This window comes from Stomoxys calcitrans, chromosome 2, assembly GCF_963082655.1.
Source record: "Stomoxys calcitrans chromosome 2, idStoCalc2.1, whole genome shotgun sequence".
Taxonomy (NCBI): domain Eukaryota; kingdom Metazoa; phylum Arthropoda; class Insecta; order Diptera; family Muscidae; genus Stomoxys; species Stomoxys calcitrans.
The window spans coordinates 208,241,720-208,262,745 of record NC_081553.1 but is presented as its reverse complement, the minus strand read 5'-3'; the positions used below and the strand labels follow the sequence as shown (position 1 = coordinate 208,262,745).

General features: G+C 36.3%; 1 protein-coding gene across 2 annotated transcripts; it reads left to right on the top strand.

Annotated features, from left to right (window-relative positions):
• The first annotated feature begins 1,317 nt into the window (after nt 1–1,317).
• On the top strand, nt 1,318–20,746 carry LOC106083609 (zinc finger MYM-type protein 2). 2 transcript variants are annotated; one of them, XM_013246745.2, is made up of 12 exons: nt 1,318–1,865; nt 6,456–7,214; nt 7,287–7,490; nt 7,602–7,685; nt 8,116–9,818; nt 12,273–13,351; nt 13,421–13,797; nt 13,862–13,987; nt 14,056–14,177; nt 14,264–14,393; nt 18,792–18,891; nt 18,954–20,746. In XM_013246745.2, exons 2-12 carry the CDS (start codon nt 6,512–6,514, stop codon nt 19,126–19,128), a joined length of 4,803 nt encoding a protein of 1,600 aa, XP_013102199.1. In that variant the 5' UTR covers nt 1,318–1,865; nt 6,456–6,511; the 3' UTR covers nt 19,129–20,746. The 2 variants fall into 2 exon arrangements, with proteins under 2 accessions (XP_013102199.1, XP_013102200.1); XM_013246746.2 differs by lacking the exon at nt 7,602–7,685.
• The last annotated feature ends 280 nt before the right edge of the window (nt 20,747–21,026 follow it).

The window sequence follows — 21,026 nt, the reverse complement described above, 5'->3', positions numbered from 1 at the left end:
ATTTTGGGGTTTCTAAGATTAAATTGACCACCCCAATTAAACAGCTTGTATGTACATTTAGTACGGTGAATTGCCATAGTATTGCGCCAACATTATTTATGGATTTTTGAAAGAGAATCATTTGATTGAAACTTCTCTGTGAAGAGATATCACTAAGTTTGGATATAAATTATGGAAACATTCGTGTTGACAGACCACAAATTTGGATAGTCTACGTTGAAACAAACAATGAATGAACATGAGTAGATTTGCAACTCCAGGATCGCCTTCTTGTAATGAACCAGAGACCCATATACCCGGCCCGGGATGACTATGAGCACCTCACGGGTTGGAACTCTCAGCTCCTATTAGTGTGGTGTTCATCGTCATTACGAGAAGCTCAGCTGGGTGCTGCCGGTGGCGTCCACAGGTTGCAGACTGTGGGATGCTCCACTTATGGATAATCACCGGCATACCTGTATCGAGTGAATAGTCACAGTGAGAGGCCGGGCGGCACCGGCACTTGCATAAATACTGGGTGCCTATGATGGTTGATATGACAAGGTTATTGGCGCATTTAACCTTTCGATACACGAATATTTTGGTTGTCATATCTAAGCGATGTGGTCCAGGGGACCGCAGTAGCATGACACTGCTCTCCTGCTCAATCCCATGGCAGACGGTTATACGTACTGGAGTGACCCGATGGAGTTATCCATCGGCAAGGGCTGTCGCCTCAGTGTACAACACACTGCTACAACAACAACAACTGCTCTCCTGCTCTCTAGTTCATTACTTGTTCCAGTTTGTCGATGAGAGTGGAAAGCGGTGGGGTAAAAACATCACCCCCTTTCACCGTACATGTCATTCATACCGTTATCGATAACTAATCGTTATCGATTTTTTTTCTAGCTGAAAAGAGATAGAGCATAAGGCAACAATTACATTTATGTAAAATTCAGTACTTAAGTCTTATAAAATAAAAAAAATTATTATTTAATTTTCCAATATTTCCTCTTCAAATCTTAAAAATTTCGCACAATATTATGTCTAAGAATTTTTGAGACACTGCCTATTTTTATTTGCTTTCTTTTGTTATATATAAACATACATTGATGAAATATGACAAATTGGTACATTTAAATACAACGATGGTACAAAAATGGTACTTGGAAACACAACGATGCCTTTAACATTGCATTCACACAAACGAATACGCAACGTAACGTATTCACACAAACGAGTATTTGTATTCATAAATGTTCCTATTTATGACGAATACGTAACGTCGTAACGTGACGTATTCACACAAACGAGTATTCGAGTATTTGTATTTGTAAATGTGCCTATTTAATGAGTGAGCGAGCGTTCCCTCAAGTACATTTTACAATTTTAGGGGGTAAATTACTATAATTTATTTCGCAAATCAATACGCCAAGTTAATTTAGTGTTAAAAACAAGAATTTATGTGAATTACGATAATGCAAGTGGTTGAAAAGTGTAAAGAATAAAGTGATTGTGATTGCTCTTACGAATACACTACAAGCACTACAGTTCACCACATTGAAAGAAGAAGAACAACAGACGACCGACGACCGATAAAACGATTTAAATAAATGTTAAAACATATAAATTTACAAAGAAATTAGTGAAAACCTGCAAGAGAATATTGCAAAAATAATTTGTTGATATTTGAAGATCGTTGGATGCTAAAAAGTATACATTGGGGAAGGCTTTTTTTCGGCATAGACTTTTCCAATTGCTGGGTTCCACTGTGCGTTGCTGTACTTCTGAAAAACACTACATCACTCGCATAAGGGTTTGTTCCTGGAGTGTATCCCATGTTGGCGGATTAATTTTGGAAATATATACCCATTATTACAAAGGTAAATATTTATAGTACTATTGTGCATTCCGATTCCGTCCACTTGAGGGTTTTGCTTTAATTTTGCTTTTGTTCAACACCCTACACTCGGCAAAGTAATTTACTTTCGGTACATGAGATTGCTTGACAGTTTGTGGGCCATATTGCTTTGTTGTACACTACTTTTTGTGTATTTTTCATGCGGCCGACGGGTTGGTTGTCTCATTATCGTGAATGTGAGTCGTTGTGGCTCAGTTGTATATATGTATGCGTTGTTGTTTTTATAGTTGGAGTGTTTCTTCTTTGCGCATCGCAACGGCGGGAAAAATATGTTTAAGGTGACCATATGCATTTTTAACTACCACCTATTCCCATTGATTTTAAGGTGGCAAATAAAAAAGGGCACCATTACAGTTAGAGTTGGGAGGTTACTTCATATGAATAAAATAAGAAGTACAGAAATACATATGCATATATTAAATACCGAATTTATGATTTGTGGGTTCTTGTCTACAAATAGTTAGAAGGCAAAATATACTGTTTTTAATTAATTAATGAAAATAGGTACAGACCTTTTTTTTAACAAATTCTTTAGTTTTTTAATTTGCTTGTTTTTGAAATCAATAATTGGCATTCCCATATTTTTGGCAGGTCTAAGTTTTCGTAACGGGGCCACCGTAACGTCGTCGAGGTTAGCATGTCTGCCTTTGACGTTGAACGCCTGGGGTTAAATCCCAGCGAGAACATCAGAAATAATTTTCAAATTTTCAGAGATGGTTATGCCTTCGAACTTGTGAGGTATTTACCTTGGTCTAGTATTAACCTCAGTCTTGGTGTCGCTCTGCGGCAATCCCTTCGGAATCGACAATAAAAACGAAGTCTCATATTATTGTATTAAGCTCGGACCGTTGTTCCATGGAATGTTCATGGGGGAATTTGCATCTGCAACTTTCTTATTCTTATATAAATAAGAAGTAATCCTGAGTGAACTTTAGGTGCAATTACAGGACATTTGTGCTGTCACTTTCTGTGTCCACAAGGCTTTCTTTATGCACATCGTATACGAATAGAGTGCGCTATAAACGGAAGGAATTCTCATATGTAGTGTACCATTTTTTTTGCAGATATGTTTCTACATATTTGTTCGGTGAATTAAAAGCTCGTTTTAATCGAAAGAATTGGATATTTACTCCAAATTCCTTGTTTCATATTAAATTTTGCAACTTTCAGAGCTGCCACATGTAAAGAAATGAATGAGAATTAATATCGTTTAATAGTAGATCATTTTCGTCCTTTGTGATACCACAAGAACAGAAGAAGCCTTCCAGTTCCTAACGCTGAACCATCCAGATCGCTTTATAAAAATATCTTGCAAATGTTGACATCCGCCAAATCAGACAGGTTCTCATAGAAATGAGAACCTAAAGTGGAACTCCTTCTGACTGCTAGTGCGGGACACACACTTAGAAGATGTTCTATAGTCTCTTCCTCTTCGATGTCCTCACAGCTTCTACAAAAGTCGTTGCTGGCAATCTTCAGTCTGTCAGCATGTTTTCTGATTAGACAGTTACCTGTCATGACGGACACAATGACTGAGACGTCTGTTCTAGCCAATGACAGCAAAGCAGTAGACCTCTTCAAGTCTAGATGAGACATACCTACAGAGTCCAGTATCCCTGGAATGTGTAGGTTAGTTCCTAGTCTCGGAAGCTCGTCCGCTTTACAATTCCCTGGTATATCATTGTGGCACGGCACCCAGAACAGGTGAATTTTAAACTGTTCAGCCATCTCGTTAAGAGATCTGCGACAGTCGAGGGCAGTTTTTGTATTGAGTTAAGTATTGAGCAGTAGGTGGACTTTTAAAGCGTCGTCCACCAAACCACAGCACCATATAGCATTATAAGTTTGACAACTGCAGTATATACCCAATGCATGACACGCCTTCTAAACCCCCAATTTTTACCAATGGCTCTCTTGCAGGTGTATTCTGCAAATGGAACATTCTCGCCACCAAGGAGACAGGTTCCACAGTAGGCAACTTGTATCTCCTGCTAAGAAAAAACTACTTCTGTTTTGCACGTATTTATACCAAGACCACTTTCGGTAGCCCACATTGCTGTTGCACGTAAAGCTTACTGAAGTATATCTCTTAGAGAGCTGGGAAACTTTCCCCTAAACGCAATTGCCACGAGATCAGCATACGCAACCACTTTTACGCCTTTTTCTTCCAGAGACAATAATATATTGTTAATGGTAATATTTTACAGTAGAGGAGACAGTACACCTTGAGGTGTTCCTCTGCTGACCCATCTTTTTAGATCCACATAAGTTATTCATAAACTTTCTTAAGGTACAGTTTATGCCTAGAAACTCCAACTCCTTCATGATTTACGTCGGTTTTACATTATTGAAAGAACCTTCAATGTCCAGAAATGCTATCATTGTATATTCCTTGACAGCGAGAGAACCCTCTATGTAGCCGACTAGGTCGTGAAAGGTCGTTTCAGTGGATTTGCCTTTACTATATGCATGCTGTTGCTCCCTATAAATATTTGTCATACAATTTGCGACACGTCGATATGTTCATCTGTGGCCTGTGGGGTGTCGCGGGAATCTCACAGACTCTCCATTCGATACTGTTGTTCGGCCCCGAATGCGATTCAGCTTCTTCGTACGGAGCATTCCTTTCTCCACAATAGCTCTTAAGGCCTAAATGAGCGCGTTGAGGAGAGTCGCATTGAAAAATGCATCTCTGCAAACAAATGTCAAAAAAAAACACTCAAAAGTTAAACAATTTTTAACTTTGACGACTAAATACACTACTCATATGTGGCAGTGCAGAATGACGTTCCCTTTCAAGCGTCAACGTTGAAAATTTTTTAACTGCCTTTAGCTGAGCTTCTGATAACGATTAACACCACACAGATCGGAGCTCGAAGTATCCCTGAAAGAGGGGTAGTCCTCTCCCCTAAAACTATTATTAAAAATGTCGCGGATGGCTGCAGCGACATAAGCATCAAGAATCTGACATGCAATTATGGGGTATAGTGTCTGGGAACCCGCCTATCCCAAAAAACCCTCAAACTGAAAAAAAGACCACAATAAAGTGGTCAACCCAAAGGTAGAGTACGAATCTATTATCAAATTTTTGGGGTCGAGGTTTCATTTACCGACTATGTTAACATGGGGCTCAAACTGAAATAAAGACCGGTTATCACAATAAAGTGGTCCAACCAAGGGTAGAGTACGAATCTATTATCAAATTTTTGGGGTCGAGGTTTCATTTACCGACTATGTTAACATGGGACTCAAACGAAAACTATCTGGGATTGTAGCACGATGATGATATCTATTTTCGGCGCTAATTGTCCTGGAGGCCGCCGATCCCAAACCCAAAGTAGACATATAAACTGATCAAGGCAAAGATGGCTCAAATGAAAGGTATGTGGGAAAAGAACGCGAATATCAACGCCTGGGTTCAAATCCCAGCGTGAACATCAGCGAGAATGTCAGCTTTGGTTATGCCCTTACTAATGCTGGCTACATTTCTAAGGTATCCTGCCATGTTAAAACTTCTCTACCAAGTGGTGTCGCTATGCGGGACGCCGTTTGCACTGGGCATAGAAAAGGAGGCCCCTGATCATTGAGCTTAAATTGTAATCGGACCGTACTCATTGAAATGAGAAAAGTATCCCCTGTTCCTTAATGGAATGTGCATGGGAAATTTTAAAAGAAGAAAAATGAGCTCATTTAACTGCAAGATACTATTAATCAAAATATATTGTATATACATTCATAACTTTGGCGCTCCATTAAAAGCCATAAACGGCTACAAAATATTGGTCCCTATCATTGAGCTTTAAATTGAATCGGACTGCACTCATTGATATGTGAGAAGTTTGCTCCTGTTCCATAGAATGTTCAGGGGCAAAAATTGCTAATTTGCAGGTTTATATATATTGGGTTGCCCAAAAAGTAATTGCGGATTTTTTAAAAGAAAGTAAATGCATTTTTAATAAAACTTAGAATGAACTTTAATCAAATATACTTTTTTTACACTTTTTTTCTAAAGCAAGCTTAAAGTAACAGCTGATAACTGATAGAAGAAAGAATGCAATTACAGAGTCACAAGCTGTGAAAAAATTTGTCAACGCCGACTATATGAAAAATCCGCAGTTACTTTTTGGGCAACCAATATATGCTAATTACGATGTATCAATTTCATACAAATTCACAGTAATTTTTTATAAGATCTATCAAGAATCATGCCAAGTACCGTCAAACTGAAATCTGTGCCTTATGCGGGCCAAATTCTATCATATACAGCCATACATACGATTTTCCGTTTGAATTTCCCAAGTGGATGGATGCAGAAAGATAGTTACTACCACACAAACTTCTCCAACTGTAAGGCCTTTGAAGAATTCATACATAAAAATGTTTGTAAAAGTCGGTAACGTCTTGCACTGAATTTCATACGCGTATTTCTGGTAAAAAAATAGTTTCTCGTTGTTGAAGTCAGGCGAAGGAATATCAGCTCAATGATATGATATGTTAACCTGTTGAAATACATTCCATTAATTTATTTTTTTTTAATCTCATGCCGTTGCAGTTAATGTTTATTTATTTCCAATCTGTTATCCGTTTGGCGTTTAATATAAAAATACAATGGAGGAAATATCAAGTTTAGATTCATTTCAAACGGATGAGGCGAACTCCTCCGCGCGGCCAGAGTCTGAAACGACTCAACAATCTGGCAAAGAGACAGAAGAAAATAAAACACAAAAGAAGGCGGCTAAAGATGGTGGCGCACCCGCTGCTGGCGGTACGGGGGGAGCGAATGAAGATGATTTTGATCAAATTTCGGAAGGGACCTTTGAAGTAGATGACAATTCAAGGGCCACATCTACGGGGCAAGTACCAGATGAAAATGCAAATGCAGATGGTGTTGATGAAGATGAGGGAGGCTCAGGCGATAACACAGCCTCACAAAACTTTGAACAATTTGATCCCAATGTGGCAGACGTCGTTGAACATGATGAATCAGATATGTTGGGGGAAGCCGACAATACACTACCCCAAGAAAAAGACAAAGATGAGGAATTGGAGGAAATTGACAACACCATGGATGTCGATCAATCAATAGATAATGAGAAAAATGACAATGACACTGGCAATGATAATGATCAGGATGATTTTATGGAACCTCTGCAACAAGAATGTGATGAGGAGGAAAAAAATGAAAATGACAATGAAAATGAAAATGAAAATGACAACGCCAATGACAATGATAATGAAGATGGATCAAAAGATCGCAATAATGCAAAGAGAAAGGAGTCAAATGCCGAAGGAAATGATGGCGAAGATGATGGTAAGTTCCATAAAAATTATATAAATATCTCCATGTTTATATGTATGTACAATTTTCTTCATAATTTAACAGTTGAAAATGTACAAGAACCCGAAGAATCCGATGTTTGCCTGATTCCAGACGATACGGAGTCTACAGTTACCGATGCAGAGAAAGAGCAAGCAATACTAGCGAGAGAAAATGCTGAAAAGGATACGACGGCGGCAGATGAAGAAGCTGAGGGTAGCAAAGATAATACTGACAAGGCACACAACTCTGAACCTACAGAGAATAGTGGTGAGTAGCTAAGTTTTCGATGCAGTGAATAATGGTTTCCTAGAAGTTCTTGTGTAGTAGTTAGTATTTAATTTGTTTACTTTTGTATCTTTTTGTGTCTTTTTGCCAAAGCTCAAGCAGCTACTAAGCAAGCTGGAGCTGAAGCTCAATTGAGTACAATTGAAGAAAATCAAGAGGTTAATGAAGATGCACAAGGTAAATGTTCTTTTTTGAAAATAAGGGGGAAAATCGACCGATAATTGCATATGGTTTTTGAGCCTTTGTGGGCTAAAAGCAATATAAAACATAATTTTCTGATGGGCCTATAGCCTTCTTTGACGAATATTAAAAACAGGTTCAGCCAGTACTTCAATCATTCTAATTTTATAAATTATTTTTAAATTTCATCTCGAAAATGTAGTTTCCAAAAGTCACTTTGACCTTCAACCTATTTAGCAATTATTTTTATCCTTTGCTTTAGATGTATCCCGCTAGTAAGTTTTCTCCCAGCTTTCTCTCAATAGCGTACAAAAGCTGTTGGTGCTAATGACTTTTTGCCTTTGAATAACACAGTAGTTAATGCTATGACCTAAAAGGTTTTTCTATGAAGGTAGATTTTCTAACGTCTATTCCCTCCCTTTTGCAGAAAATAATGCCGCTGAACCCGAAGAACCATTGCTTGAGGAGCTGCATAGTACAAGTGAAACTGGTACCGGTACAAAAACTATAATTTCTTGGATTGTACAATGTAAGAAAACATGTATCCATTGTAATGAGATGAAAATGTGTGGCTTTCGTTACAAGTCCCCCGAAACATCAGAATTGACATTTCTCTGCGACCAAGACTGTTGCACGGCATTCTTGGAAGCCCATACGGGTAAATACTTTATACGGCGTAAAAAGTTTTTGGTTGAGGAATTACCGGCTTCCAGTGAAAACGGAGGTGCATCATCTAATGATAAACATCCCTGTCTCCAATGCAAGAAAACGAAAAGTTGTAAATATTTCTTTAAGCAGGACGAAGACAATTTCTACATATGCAACGATGATTGTTTTAACCTTTTAAGTTGCGAAGAACCCGACAAATTTAAGCTCAAACGCCACTCAATACGAGTGCGCAACATTGGAGCCACAACCATATCTAATGATAATCCGAAGAAGTCCAATTCCGATTCTAGAGTTATAGCTCGTACAGGTGCTGAAGCGGAAGCTGCGCGTCTAGAGAGAGCGGCAAGTTTTGTGCGCAGATGTGCCGATTGTTTTTCCGAAATTCAGTTGGGTGATAAAAACCTTATGTGGGAGACCATGGATTTTTGCAATGAAATATGTTTGGGCAAATACCAGCGTACCATAGGCGCAAATTGTCAAACTTGTCATGGAGATGTGCCTCATCCAGCTTTAGGCAAATATTGTGTGCGTTTTGGTTTCGACATAAGGCAATTTTGCTGTGCGTCCTGCCTTAACGAATTCAAGAAAGGTCTTAAAACATGTTCCTGTTGTCAAAAGGATATATCTTCGGGGAATGAGGGATTTTTGGCACCCGTGGGTGATAAAGAACAATTTAAGGACTTTTGTTCGCAGGCATGCATGCGTCGCTACGATAATATCGCCAATCCTAAGAAAAAACTGCGCAATGACATCTGTGCTGTGTGCAATAATGATAAACCCGTACGCGTTGAGATCATATTGGAAGACAAGGAGCATAATTTCTGCTCAAATCCTTGCTTTTCGGCATTTAAATTTGTCAGCAACATAGTGGCGGACCAGTGCGGTATGTGCAGCAAATACTTTGAACGCAAAGCGACCGAGTCATTCACAATATACTCGGAGAAACGAGCGAAAGTATTTTGTACTCGCGTATGTTTAAACATATTTATTGTTGTGAATCGCCGCATTGTGTCGTGTCAATGGTGTAAGGTGAAAAAATACAATTTTGATATGATCCTTAAGCAACAGGACAATCAGGAAATACAAATGTGCTCCCTTAATTGTCTGACGCTTTATGGAGTATCTATCAGCGCATTTTCGAGAACGGTTACCAAATGCGATAACTGCACTACGATGGCCACGCCCCAATATCACTTGACAATGTCGGATGCTTCAATGCGCAATTTTTGCACATATCAGTGTGTCATGCAATTTCAAAGTCAATTTGCACGTGCGCCGCTTACCTTGGAGAGTGATAATAATGCGGCTTCTGCGAATAGTACATCGCCAAGTCACAGTCTCAGTACTTCAAATCAGAAGTCTTCAAGTAAGCAACAGCAGAGTGCACCATTTCCCACTGGTTTGCCAAAACGTGTAAAGTTGAAGGGAGCACAGCAACAACAGAAACCCAGTGGAGTTCATGTAAGTATATCACTTCATCTATTTTATTTTATCTAGCAATCGCATTTACTATCCTATTGAATAAATTATAGATATTTAAAACGCACTTTGATTGTTCCAAATGGATGTGTTAATCACTTATTTTTCCATGTTTAACGACATGAGTGAAACAAGCTTTTTATATAAATGGATGTTCTAATTCTCCAAATATCCTTTACATTAATGAAATAATAGAAACATTTATAATCTCTGAGCTCTTCATGCTTCAAACAATCAGAAATGCCATGGTGTGATGAGTCCGTGCACCAGCAACTATCACAGTTGGGCGTTTCAACAGCCCCATGAAGTAGGAGATAACATTTGTCGAGGTATAACCTGATAAAGTCTTCAAAACTTTGGATTCTACCCCACATAACTTTCATCTGTAGAAATAGGGCTTACAACAAATATAAAATATTTCGAAAAAGTAGTTGGCTTCTAGGAGCTGATATTAAACAAAACTGATTAGTTAACAGGAAATCATTGTTGCCAGTTCAGTGTCATTTATTTTTGTTGATAGCGTAGCCACATTCCATATAGAGGTGGCGATCTTTATCATGCTCCTGTATATAAGCAAGCTCGATCCGGTTCAAAGGACCGATCGCCGCTGAATCAGTGTGGCCATTGGTTATTAAAAGGCGCCAGTAACACGCCTTGTTATATCAAGCATCATAGGCACTCAGTATTTGTGCAAGAACCGGTGCCGCCCGACATCTGACTGATTGGAGCTTCTCATGACATCAATGAACACCACATAGATCAGACCTCAATGTTCCTGCCTTTTATTTTCGTAAGCAAAATATTTGTGGTTCTAACTTTTACTTGAAAATTGGGCGAGCCGGACCAAGGATAAGATAAACACCTGATCTGAATGCAATGTTGCCATATCTCAATCCTCTTGATTGTAGGTAGAGTTGTCAATCCTCTTGATTGTAGGTAGAGTTGTGTAGATTGTTTAACAGAAGATTAATAAAACTAAGATTTGACGGATTTCATATGACAAAAATCCAAAAAACTCACCATTTTGTCGGCTAGTGGGTTTACAAAATCTGAAAAAATTTGTGCACGTGTATTTGTACGTGTACAGGAAGTGCAAAATACACAAAAAAAGAAAATATCGTACACAAAAATCTGACAGCTTAATTCCGTCAAATCTGGCCGGCTGTTAACAGCTGTTCGGTTGAATCAACCGTTAGTGGTTGAGCCATGGAAGCATAACAACAACAGTCAACATTCCTTCCAGAGTTTGCAATAGTTTTTATTATTGAAGTACTAATGACAACTATCAAACACAAATGATTCACCAAAAATTAAAGAATAAAACAGAAAATCAACGATTTGGAGGGCTGTAAAAAGCAGATTGCACATATTTTTAGAAAGAAAATTGTTTATGAGGGCCTTCCCATTTTTTCAGTAAATAAATCTTCCTTCTTACTGTTCTTACGCATAGCTTATTATGCTAAGTCTTATTAAAGCTGCATTTAAAAATTGTTATTGTACATCAACATTCCCCTCGATTAGGGTGGTATTTGGCGACATGTATTCTCATAGGACTGTCGAGTAGACTGATTTCTCCCTATTCACAATTCTCATTTCCAGTTTGTTACAATTGTTTTCATCTTTAAATTAATGAAATAAAAATGATATGCAAAGATTAACGACAATATCCCGGTATTATTATTTATTTTATATAAAGTTTGCACCAAAAACTTAACCGCCTCCTATTGAATCTATAATAAACCTTTGTTAAATAAAAAATTATTGCAAATTCTCACCTACTTTAACCATTTAATAACCTCACTTATTGTAATTACTGTTAACACTCTCAAAATATTAATAAAATTGATTATTTTATTCGAGCAACTCTAATATTTTTAGAAAAGTTATGTCCCTTTTTTATAGACGATTTTTAACAATTAAGCAATGTTACATTTGTGATATTTTTTGCCACCTACCATGTTCAAATACTTGTAAAATATCTCTTTGCTTATCGCCAAACAACATACAACAACACATCACATTGTTAACACTTTATGTACGTAAGTCGCGTCTTTATGCATATTATGTGTACATACACCATTTATTGGAGTGTAGTACGTATTTTATGTGTTGATTATATCCCTCTTCTGATTCGCTATTCGTTGTGTGTGGCGTACTGCAATTTTTTATTAATGATGGCAACTATGTTTATCAAATGATGTTATGGCAACTCCTAAAAATGTAATAGAATGGGTACAATTTACCCAATGGCGATGTGTTTGCGTGTGTATGTTAATAAAGTTTTCTTGGAATTGTCATACAAGTTCACATTCCGAACACTTCCGATTCTGTCAAAGTTCGAAAATTCAAATAGGAATTTTTTTCCATTATTTTTTCATTCTTTCCATTAGATTCCTTTTTCTTTACTAATTTCTTGCTATGCCTTTTGTAAAACAGATAAAATTGCAAAATAAAAATTCTGCAACAAAACAAAAGCAGCCTACAATGCCGGTAATATCGACAGTTTCATCATTGGCTAGCGGGGAAACTGAGACGATGATTGGTAATGTAACTGTTAGACGCACACGCGTAAGGGGTCGTAAAGCCGATTCTCCTCCGCCGCCGCTTCCAGCTCCAACCCCTCCACCTCCAGCAGCTGTTAATAACCAACCAGTGTTAGGACGAAGACAGCGGAAAGCGCCAGTGATCGATAGGTCGTTAACACCTTCTCCGCCCAGACTTGCAGCTGTTAGCAAACGCTCGGCAAGTATTGCCGCATCAGCTGCTTTAGCTTCTAATAATGTTGCAGAAAAAGTTGTCGAAAAGGTCTCCGTACAAACGGAAACTAAAATTGTGGCCGTGCCTCCATTACCCCCAGCCGTTCGTAACGTTCAAACTAGCTGCAAGCCACAAACAGTCACCGTTGGTTTCCAATGTGAACCAAAAACAAATACCGTCGGCACACAAACCGATAAGGACTATTCGAACAAGGTGCTAATACCAGTGCCTGTTCCTATATATTTGCCTCAACCAATGTATATGTATTCAGCTCCGTTTCCAGTGCCAGTTCCTATTCCGCTTCCCATTCCTGTACCTATTTTCATACCAACAACACGCAATTCAGCTCAGGGTATTATGAAGGAGATTAAAAAGATCCAAGATAAAATGCCAGCTGATCCATTTGAAGCAGAACTTTTGATGATGGCCGAAATGGTGGCAGAGGAGAAACGTGAATCAGATTCGGATTCCGAAGATGAGATTAAACCGGATCCGGCTGTTGTGTCGCTTCAGTATAATAATAGTGTACAACAAGTTGACGTAGCTAATAATTCATACGGTGAAGATGTACTTCAGATGGCACTAAAAATGGCTACTGGCGAATACGATCAACCCACCAGCACAATTGATTTGGAATCGGCCGTTACAGCTAATACTATTACTAATCCTCCGCCTGGCATGGTGCAACATGACGACTCAATGAGTCATATGAGTGGACATCATATGCAGCCACAGCACCATATGATGGACGCACAAAGGTAAGTTTATGTCTGGTTGAATACAAGCCCAACAATTATCCTTTTTATGTATATATGTATTAATTATAGAGGGGGCCGCGGTCGCAAACGTGGAGCTGTCGTCTCTCTAGTGTCGCCGCGTAATAGCCGTTCTCCCGTTAAACGTCAAAGAATTGAAGAAATGGAACCATCGCCGCAACCACCTCCTCAGCCAATGCAGCCTGTCGAGAAACCCGATGCAAATATGTGCTTAAAATTCACATTCGGCGTCAACGCTTGGAAGCAATGGGTTATGACTAAGAATGCCGATATCGAAAAGAGTTCCATGAGAAGACGTCCCTTTAAAACGGAACTATTGCAAATGACAGCCGACGAATTGAACTATTCGCTGTGTTTGTTTGTAAAAGAAGTGCGCAAACCCAATGGCACAGAGTATGCACCAGATACTATATATTACCTAGTGCTAGGTATGAAGATATCAACTTTCTTCCACAGACGATTTTATTAACCAATATATTTATTATAATTTAGGCATACAACAATATCTATATGAAAATGGACGCATTGATAATATATTCACAGATACTTATTATGAACGTTTCACTGACTGCTTGGACGAAGTGGCCAGAAAGTTTTCAGTGCTTTATAATGATTCGCGTAAGTTTGCCTTTAATATTTAATTTTATTTTTTTTAATTTGGCTTTTATTGTACTGAAATGCTGCAGAATATATTGTTACTCGAGTTGAGGAGGAGCATCTGTGGGAGTGTAAACAATTGGGTGCTCATTCGCCGCATGTACTCTTGAGTACATTAATGTTTTTCAATACAAAACATTTCAATTTAACGGTGAGTATGCAATACATATTTGTTTGCTATTTGCATTGTATTAATTGGTATTAAATCCCTCTTGTTCTTTATAACTTATGCATTAGACCGTGGAGGAACATATGCAATTATCATTCTCACATATTATGAAACATTGGAAACGTACTGGTCAAACGGCCAAAACTCCAGGATCGCGCAATGTTTTATTACGTTTCTATCCACCACAAGCTGGTCTTGGTAAGTTTGAATATTTTTAAAATTAAGACAATTAGGAATGTGAATTATGCCAAACCAGGCCCATACCACTATGCTATGCACACGTCTGTTCGTCTGCTTCGGAAAATACAATATTGAGTGATGTAACCTTTTTAAAACAATAATGTTACCGTCGCACATAAGATTGCAAGTCCATTTCCTACTAAATTCATTTCTTTAGTATTGAATCCTGACAAATCTTCACTAGAAATATGTGTCGCTCTGCGGCAAGCCGTTCATAATTAGATGTAAATAGATAGCCCACTATCATTGATGTAGAACTTGAATCAGACAACAACCATGAATTTAAAGAAGTATCCACTTCTTTATTCCTCAAAATAAAAACTATTGAATTACAATGGATAAACACCACACAGGTTGATACTTTCAGCTCCCATCTGTGTAGTGGTTATCGTTATCATGGAAAGCTCATCTGAAAGCTACCCTACCTATCGCGTCCACAGGTTGCGCATAGTTGAATGCACCATACGGAGTAGCTGCAAATGAAGTCGCGAACAATCAGCGATTTCGAGTAAAGAGTCTCAGTGGGAGGCCAGGCTGTACCGGCTATTGCTTAAACACTAAGTGCCTATGAAGCCCGATATGGCAAGACGAGTTATTGGCGCTTTTATATAAACAATTGTCATCATTTTCTTGCGGCGATCATTCCTGTGAACCGGAACGAGCTTGTTCTCTATAGGAGTTTTAAGAGAATCGGCACTTTCTCACGCCAATATGTGGTTACAACAAAAACAACAACCAAGGACTAAAATTATCTACAATTTAATATACCCGTCACAATATCGTTGTGGTGGTTAGACAAGTGTGAAAACTTGTTAATTTCTACGTTTTTTGTTTGCCTATCATGCCAATTCATGTATTTTAATTTATTTACAAAAGGGTGAGACTCGGATTGTTTGCAGATGTGGATGAATTGCACTAGAATCAAAGGATTTTATTTGTTTCAATCTTTATTTTTTGTTTTTGTATTAATTTTTATTTTTTTTTTGTTTTAATCTCTTTATTTTGCTTTTATTATTTTATTATATTTTTAATTATTTTTGTGTTGGTGTTTATTTGACCTTTTTAAGTGTTCTATAATTTGGTTAAGTTTTTAATAATGTTTTTATTATTATTATATGTATTGTTGTGCGCTTTAAAAACTAAAAAGTAACCTCGAAAAAGAAAGTAATAATTTTTTTTTTGTATATTTTTATTATTTTTGAATTTTTTTTAGGTTTTTTTATTTATTGTTTTTTTAATTTAAATTTGGTTTTTTTTTTATTTTTTTTTTAATTTAATTTCTTTTTAATTTAACTTTTTTGTCAATTTAATTTTTTTAAATTTAATTTTTTTGTTAATTAAAATTTGGTTTTTTATTATTTTTTTTAATTTAAATTTGGTATTTTTTTATTATTTTTATTTATTTATTTATTTTTATTTATTTATTTATTTATTTTTATTTAATTATTTTTATTTATTTATTTATTTTTTTATATTTTTTATTGTAATTATTTTTTTTAACATTCTTATTTCATTTATTGGTTTAATTTTTATATTTTTTATTGGTGTAATTTTTATATTTTTATTGGTTTAATATTTATATTTTATTTGTATTTTCTTCATTGGTTTTATTTTTTTTCATATTTATTTTATTTTTATATTTATTTTATGTTTATATTTATTTTATTTATTTTTTTTTTCATTGGTAAATATTTTCAATTGTTTTTTTTTTTATTTGTTGTTACTTTTACTTTTTTTTTACTTTTTTATTTTATTTTGTGGCATCGCAAGCTGATGAGGCCCCTGGCAAAGGCCGAAATCGCGATTCTTGCAGCCCGCCCAAAATACCTTTAACACACCACAATTGCAATGTGTCAAACATGGTTAGTGTCGTACTTACATCGTAGACAGCAGCAAGCCACATTAAAAATGAGTGTACACGAAACGAATGGCACGCTCACACCTTATACCAGCAATCTTTGTCGGCGCTTACGACTCTCAAGGAGCAAAAAATAAAATGCTCCTTTAAATCCGTTGAGCGATTGTAAGTGCGTTTGCCGATGATCATAACATGAAAGCCAATCATATTTTGCATTTTAAGCAATACGCATGATGGCTTGCATTTAGCGCAACTGAAAAAAAGACATACATGCTCAGCTACCTTTCAATGCTATGAGAGCTGAAGTTAATTTGCGTGCTTTGTAATGGCTTGGGTAAAGAAAAAAAAAAATGAAAGTAAGTCTGCCACTTTTCATCAGACGGAGACAGACAGCACGTAGATCACCGATAAAAGTAATTCTCATCCAAAAATTAAAACGCAAGTGAAAAAAACAGCGGAGTATATCTATGCCGCTCTACAAAACTTGATGTCTCAATCCTCTGCTTGCTTTGGCTTCATATGACACTCATCTGAGTGGTTTCAATTGCAAACAAAACACGATGTCGGTTGACCAAATTGAAAACCAAATCCACTGAACGATTACTAAAACGTGCCGCATCTCTCACTCTATTGTATAACCGCATTCTGACTAGAAAGTGTGTTTCTAGCCAACTTTGTTTTTATGCGGCATGCGATATAGACAATTGCTTTGGCCAAAGTGGCTGTTGAGTGGCAAATTTTCGGTCTCATGCAGTTCTCTGGTAGACGACCTACCAATGTATGACCCTTAAAGCCTCCACATCTAATGTGATTTAATAAGTCCCCTAATCAAGGGCGAAAATCGTTCCACAGTGGGGACAAGACTTTCTTTCCACACAGTTCTGTATGGGACATAGTGCCTGACTTACAAAATGTTAATTGATTTGTATTCGAATAATGTACAGTGTTTCAAAATGTCACGAAACTAAACTTCTACATTGTACACTATTTCAAAATGTATCGGTAAAGAATTTTTTACGCACCATTAAAGCAACCAAGCTTAAACTTTTTTTTTGCTATTGCACATACTATAAAAAAAAGATTAAAAGAAAAGACAGGGTAATAAATTAAGGCATGTGTGGGTAACATTTTTAATATATTTAACACTTATTTGATTTTTTTTAACATATTTAATAATAATAATAGAGCCCGCAGTTGCTTTGATTCAGTAATTTGCATGCGTACGAAGTTTAAACACCGCATTAGAACGATATCCTAACTTTGCTTTGATTCAGTTTGGAAGTCAACCAGCCAGTTTGCTAAGGTTCCAAATCATTATAAAATTTCGCAGACCAGCTAATCCATATGCCTCATCAGTGTATCGCTTCCGCTCATATACACATAGTTTATAGCTGGCAGCTCAGGGCTCTTGCTGTTTTGTTGTTCTTTATCCGATTTATTGCTAAGCTAACCGCATTCTGACTAGAAGGTATACATTCTATACAGTCATTAGGGGTTAGAGGTATCCTCGTTACCGGCACTATCGAATACCTGCAGCTAGTTAGTGTTCTTTCTATATCTTAAGCACAGAATGTGAATCTTGTATCAGATTGCCTTCTTTGTCTCTAAGTAGTATTTGGCTGTGCCAAAACCATCGGTGTATACATTCTGTACAGTTATTAGGGGTTAGATTTTGAGGTTTCCTCGTTACCGGCAGCTAGGAAAAATGTTCTTTCCATATCTTAAGCACAGAATGTGAATCTCGTATCAGATTGCCTTCTTTATCTCTAATTAGATTTGGCTGTGCCAAAACCATCGGTGTGATGTTTAATTCTTTGGTGGAGTTTTCGGACTTTACTTATTTTTTGGTGCTATGCTGCTGATATTTAACATCATGACTTTGGTTCAGCTTTCGACATCCATTGCAAATTTTGCTCATGAACATTTCATTAAGGAGCAGGAGCAAACTTCTAACATATCAATGAGAGCTGTCCGATTCAAGTTTAAGCACAATGATAAGGGGCCTTCTTTTTATTGCTGAGTCCGAACGGCGTGCCGCAATGCGACACCTCTTTGTAAAGAAGTTTATACATGGCTGCCATACCAAATGGTACAGTAACTCACAAATATCGCCAGCAATAGGAGGGGATAACCACCGCTGAAAATTTTTTCTGATGTTCTCGCCAGTATTCCAACCCGATGTTCAGCGTCATAGGCAGACATGCTAACCTCTGCGCTACGGTGGCCGCCATATTATATGTGCCGCAATGCGACACCTCCTTGTAAAGAAGTTTATACATGGCTGCCATACCGAATGGTACAGAAACTCACAATAGGAGGGGATAACCACCGCTGAAAATTTTTTCTGATGTTCTCGCCAGTATTTCAACCCGCCCACAGACGATAAACGAATTTTTACTACATTGTTTACCTTTTTTTATTTCTTTATTTTTAAAACTAACAGCTGTATGTCGTTTTTAAAATGTTGTCAAATATTTTACATGTTATCATCATTTCAGAAGCCAATCCCCGCAAGAAAAAGGTTTATGAACAACAGGAGAACGAAGAAAACCCTCTACGCTGCCCTGTTCGTTTATACGAATTTTATCTTTCTAAATGGTAAATCCGAAATCCTATAAAAAAAGAAACACAATATAACATGAATTTGCTTTTGTTTTTAGTCCGGAAAGCGTTAAAACGCGTAATGACGTCTTCTATTTACAACCGGAGCGATCTTGTGTACCCGACTCTCCGGTTTGGTATTCGACTCAGCCCTTAAGTCAAGAATCTTTACAAAAAATGTTACATCGTGTAAAAATGGTTAAGGAAATAAATATTGCCCTATTGACAAGTTAATCAACATGCATTAAAGTTGATCGATGGGGGATGGCGGCGACACCATCACCGCCTATAAAACTACAAACGCCACACACCAACGAACTGCTGCATATATAATGAAAAGAAATCACATACACACACAGAGAGAAGAACAACAACTAAAATTGTTGCTTAAAGCATGCAATTTCTAACTGATAGAACTAAACATAAAAATTTCGCAATTTCTCTTTTTTTTTTGACATTCATTATTATTAATAAAACAGAAATATTTTTGATCAATAATTGACAAGAGCAGCATTATGAAATAAATATTTACTAATAAAAGAGTACATTTTTTGTACAATTTGTTTAAAAATGAAAACATACATACTACATACACCCAACACAAAATAAAGCAAACACAAATTTGATATTTGTAATGTTAATAAGAAATGTTTCTTTTACTAAACGATGCATTAGCATATGCATTGCATGGGGTTAAAGAGTTGCTGCTATAAACTTTTTGGACATTTCATAAGTTTCCGAAACAAATATTTTTTGAATATGATGGCTTGTTACTAAAAACAATTATAAAGTGCTTAGCGCTCTATTTTACAATACTTCATTCAAATGTGACAGATTAAAAAAAAAAGTCATACAAAAGTCATTTGCAATACATTTTGTTCGATTTTTCTATTTCGCCATTTCTTTGAACCCCAAAAATGAATATTTTTATAGTTTATAAGTTTAGCTGCATAAGTAACAATAAATAAAAAAATGCTACAAAGTCTTGATTATTTGTATGTCCGAATACAAGAGGGGCGGAGCCTAAATTGGAAGCTTGTATAGCTCATAATTGAAATTTGTAGCTTAAGATAACGAGTTACAAGGCTCACTTTATCATGCCCTTTAAAGTCTTGTGTTTATCTTAAGTCATCCCTTAAGCCATATGCAATACACACATCTGCATATATAATGTATTAATATAAACACATTTTATGATTTTGTAAATGTCAAAAAAGAAAACTCACATCTAAGGCAGATTATAGAGGAGTTTTTTTTTAGTTTATATAATTTGAAACCCAAAACGAAATTCTATCTCTATACAAAACTTATTGCTATTTTGAAAATGTTTTTAAATCTAAATTTTAAAACAAGTGAATTGTTTTGTAGGTCTTATTATAAAATATATACAAATACTACATCAAGTCCCCACACACTTATATGTATTAAACTACACAAAATCAAATTTTCTTAAATTAGTCGTTTTTTTTTTCTTCGATATGTTATTGTTTTTTAGTTTTTCATTTTTTTTTTTTGTAATATTTGGGTATGTAATATAGTTTTCCCTATTCCACCATTATTTTTCGGTTTTTGGTAATGATTTTTTTTTGTAGACTTTCAAGCATCATCTTAACGACGTCTTGTTTTAAAACGTGACGAGGAAGGTAAAAGTATAATTTCTAAACGAAGAAGCAAGAACATATTTTTTTAATACAACATTTTAATAGAGAATATGGTGTGTTAACAATACATATTTATATATAAATAAAAATATGACGATAAGTGACTATGAAAAACACAACATACCCCATTGTAAAATAAAGCATATAAACTAAATCTTGTGTGAAATAAAAAATAAAATAAATCTTTTAAATGTGTGAATCTCTTTTCTAAACGCTAAATAAAATCCTATACATTTCCCTGGCATTAGTCAGCGGCACTATTGATAAAAAGAATTTCAACCGCTCGTCGGTATTGGAAATTTCAACAAAGCAGCCTATGAAATTTTAATTTAATTTATACTTGACTCGATTGATAGCAAAGTCGTAGGGTTTGTAAAAATATGACGTTTAGCGTGGTGAATTTAAATTAAAATTTTATGTTTTGACAAACGTCAAAATTTGTTAGTGTTAGAAAAAATAGTCGATTGATAC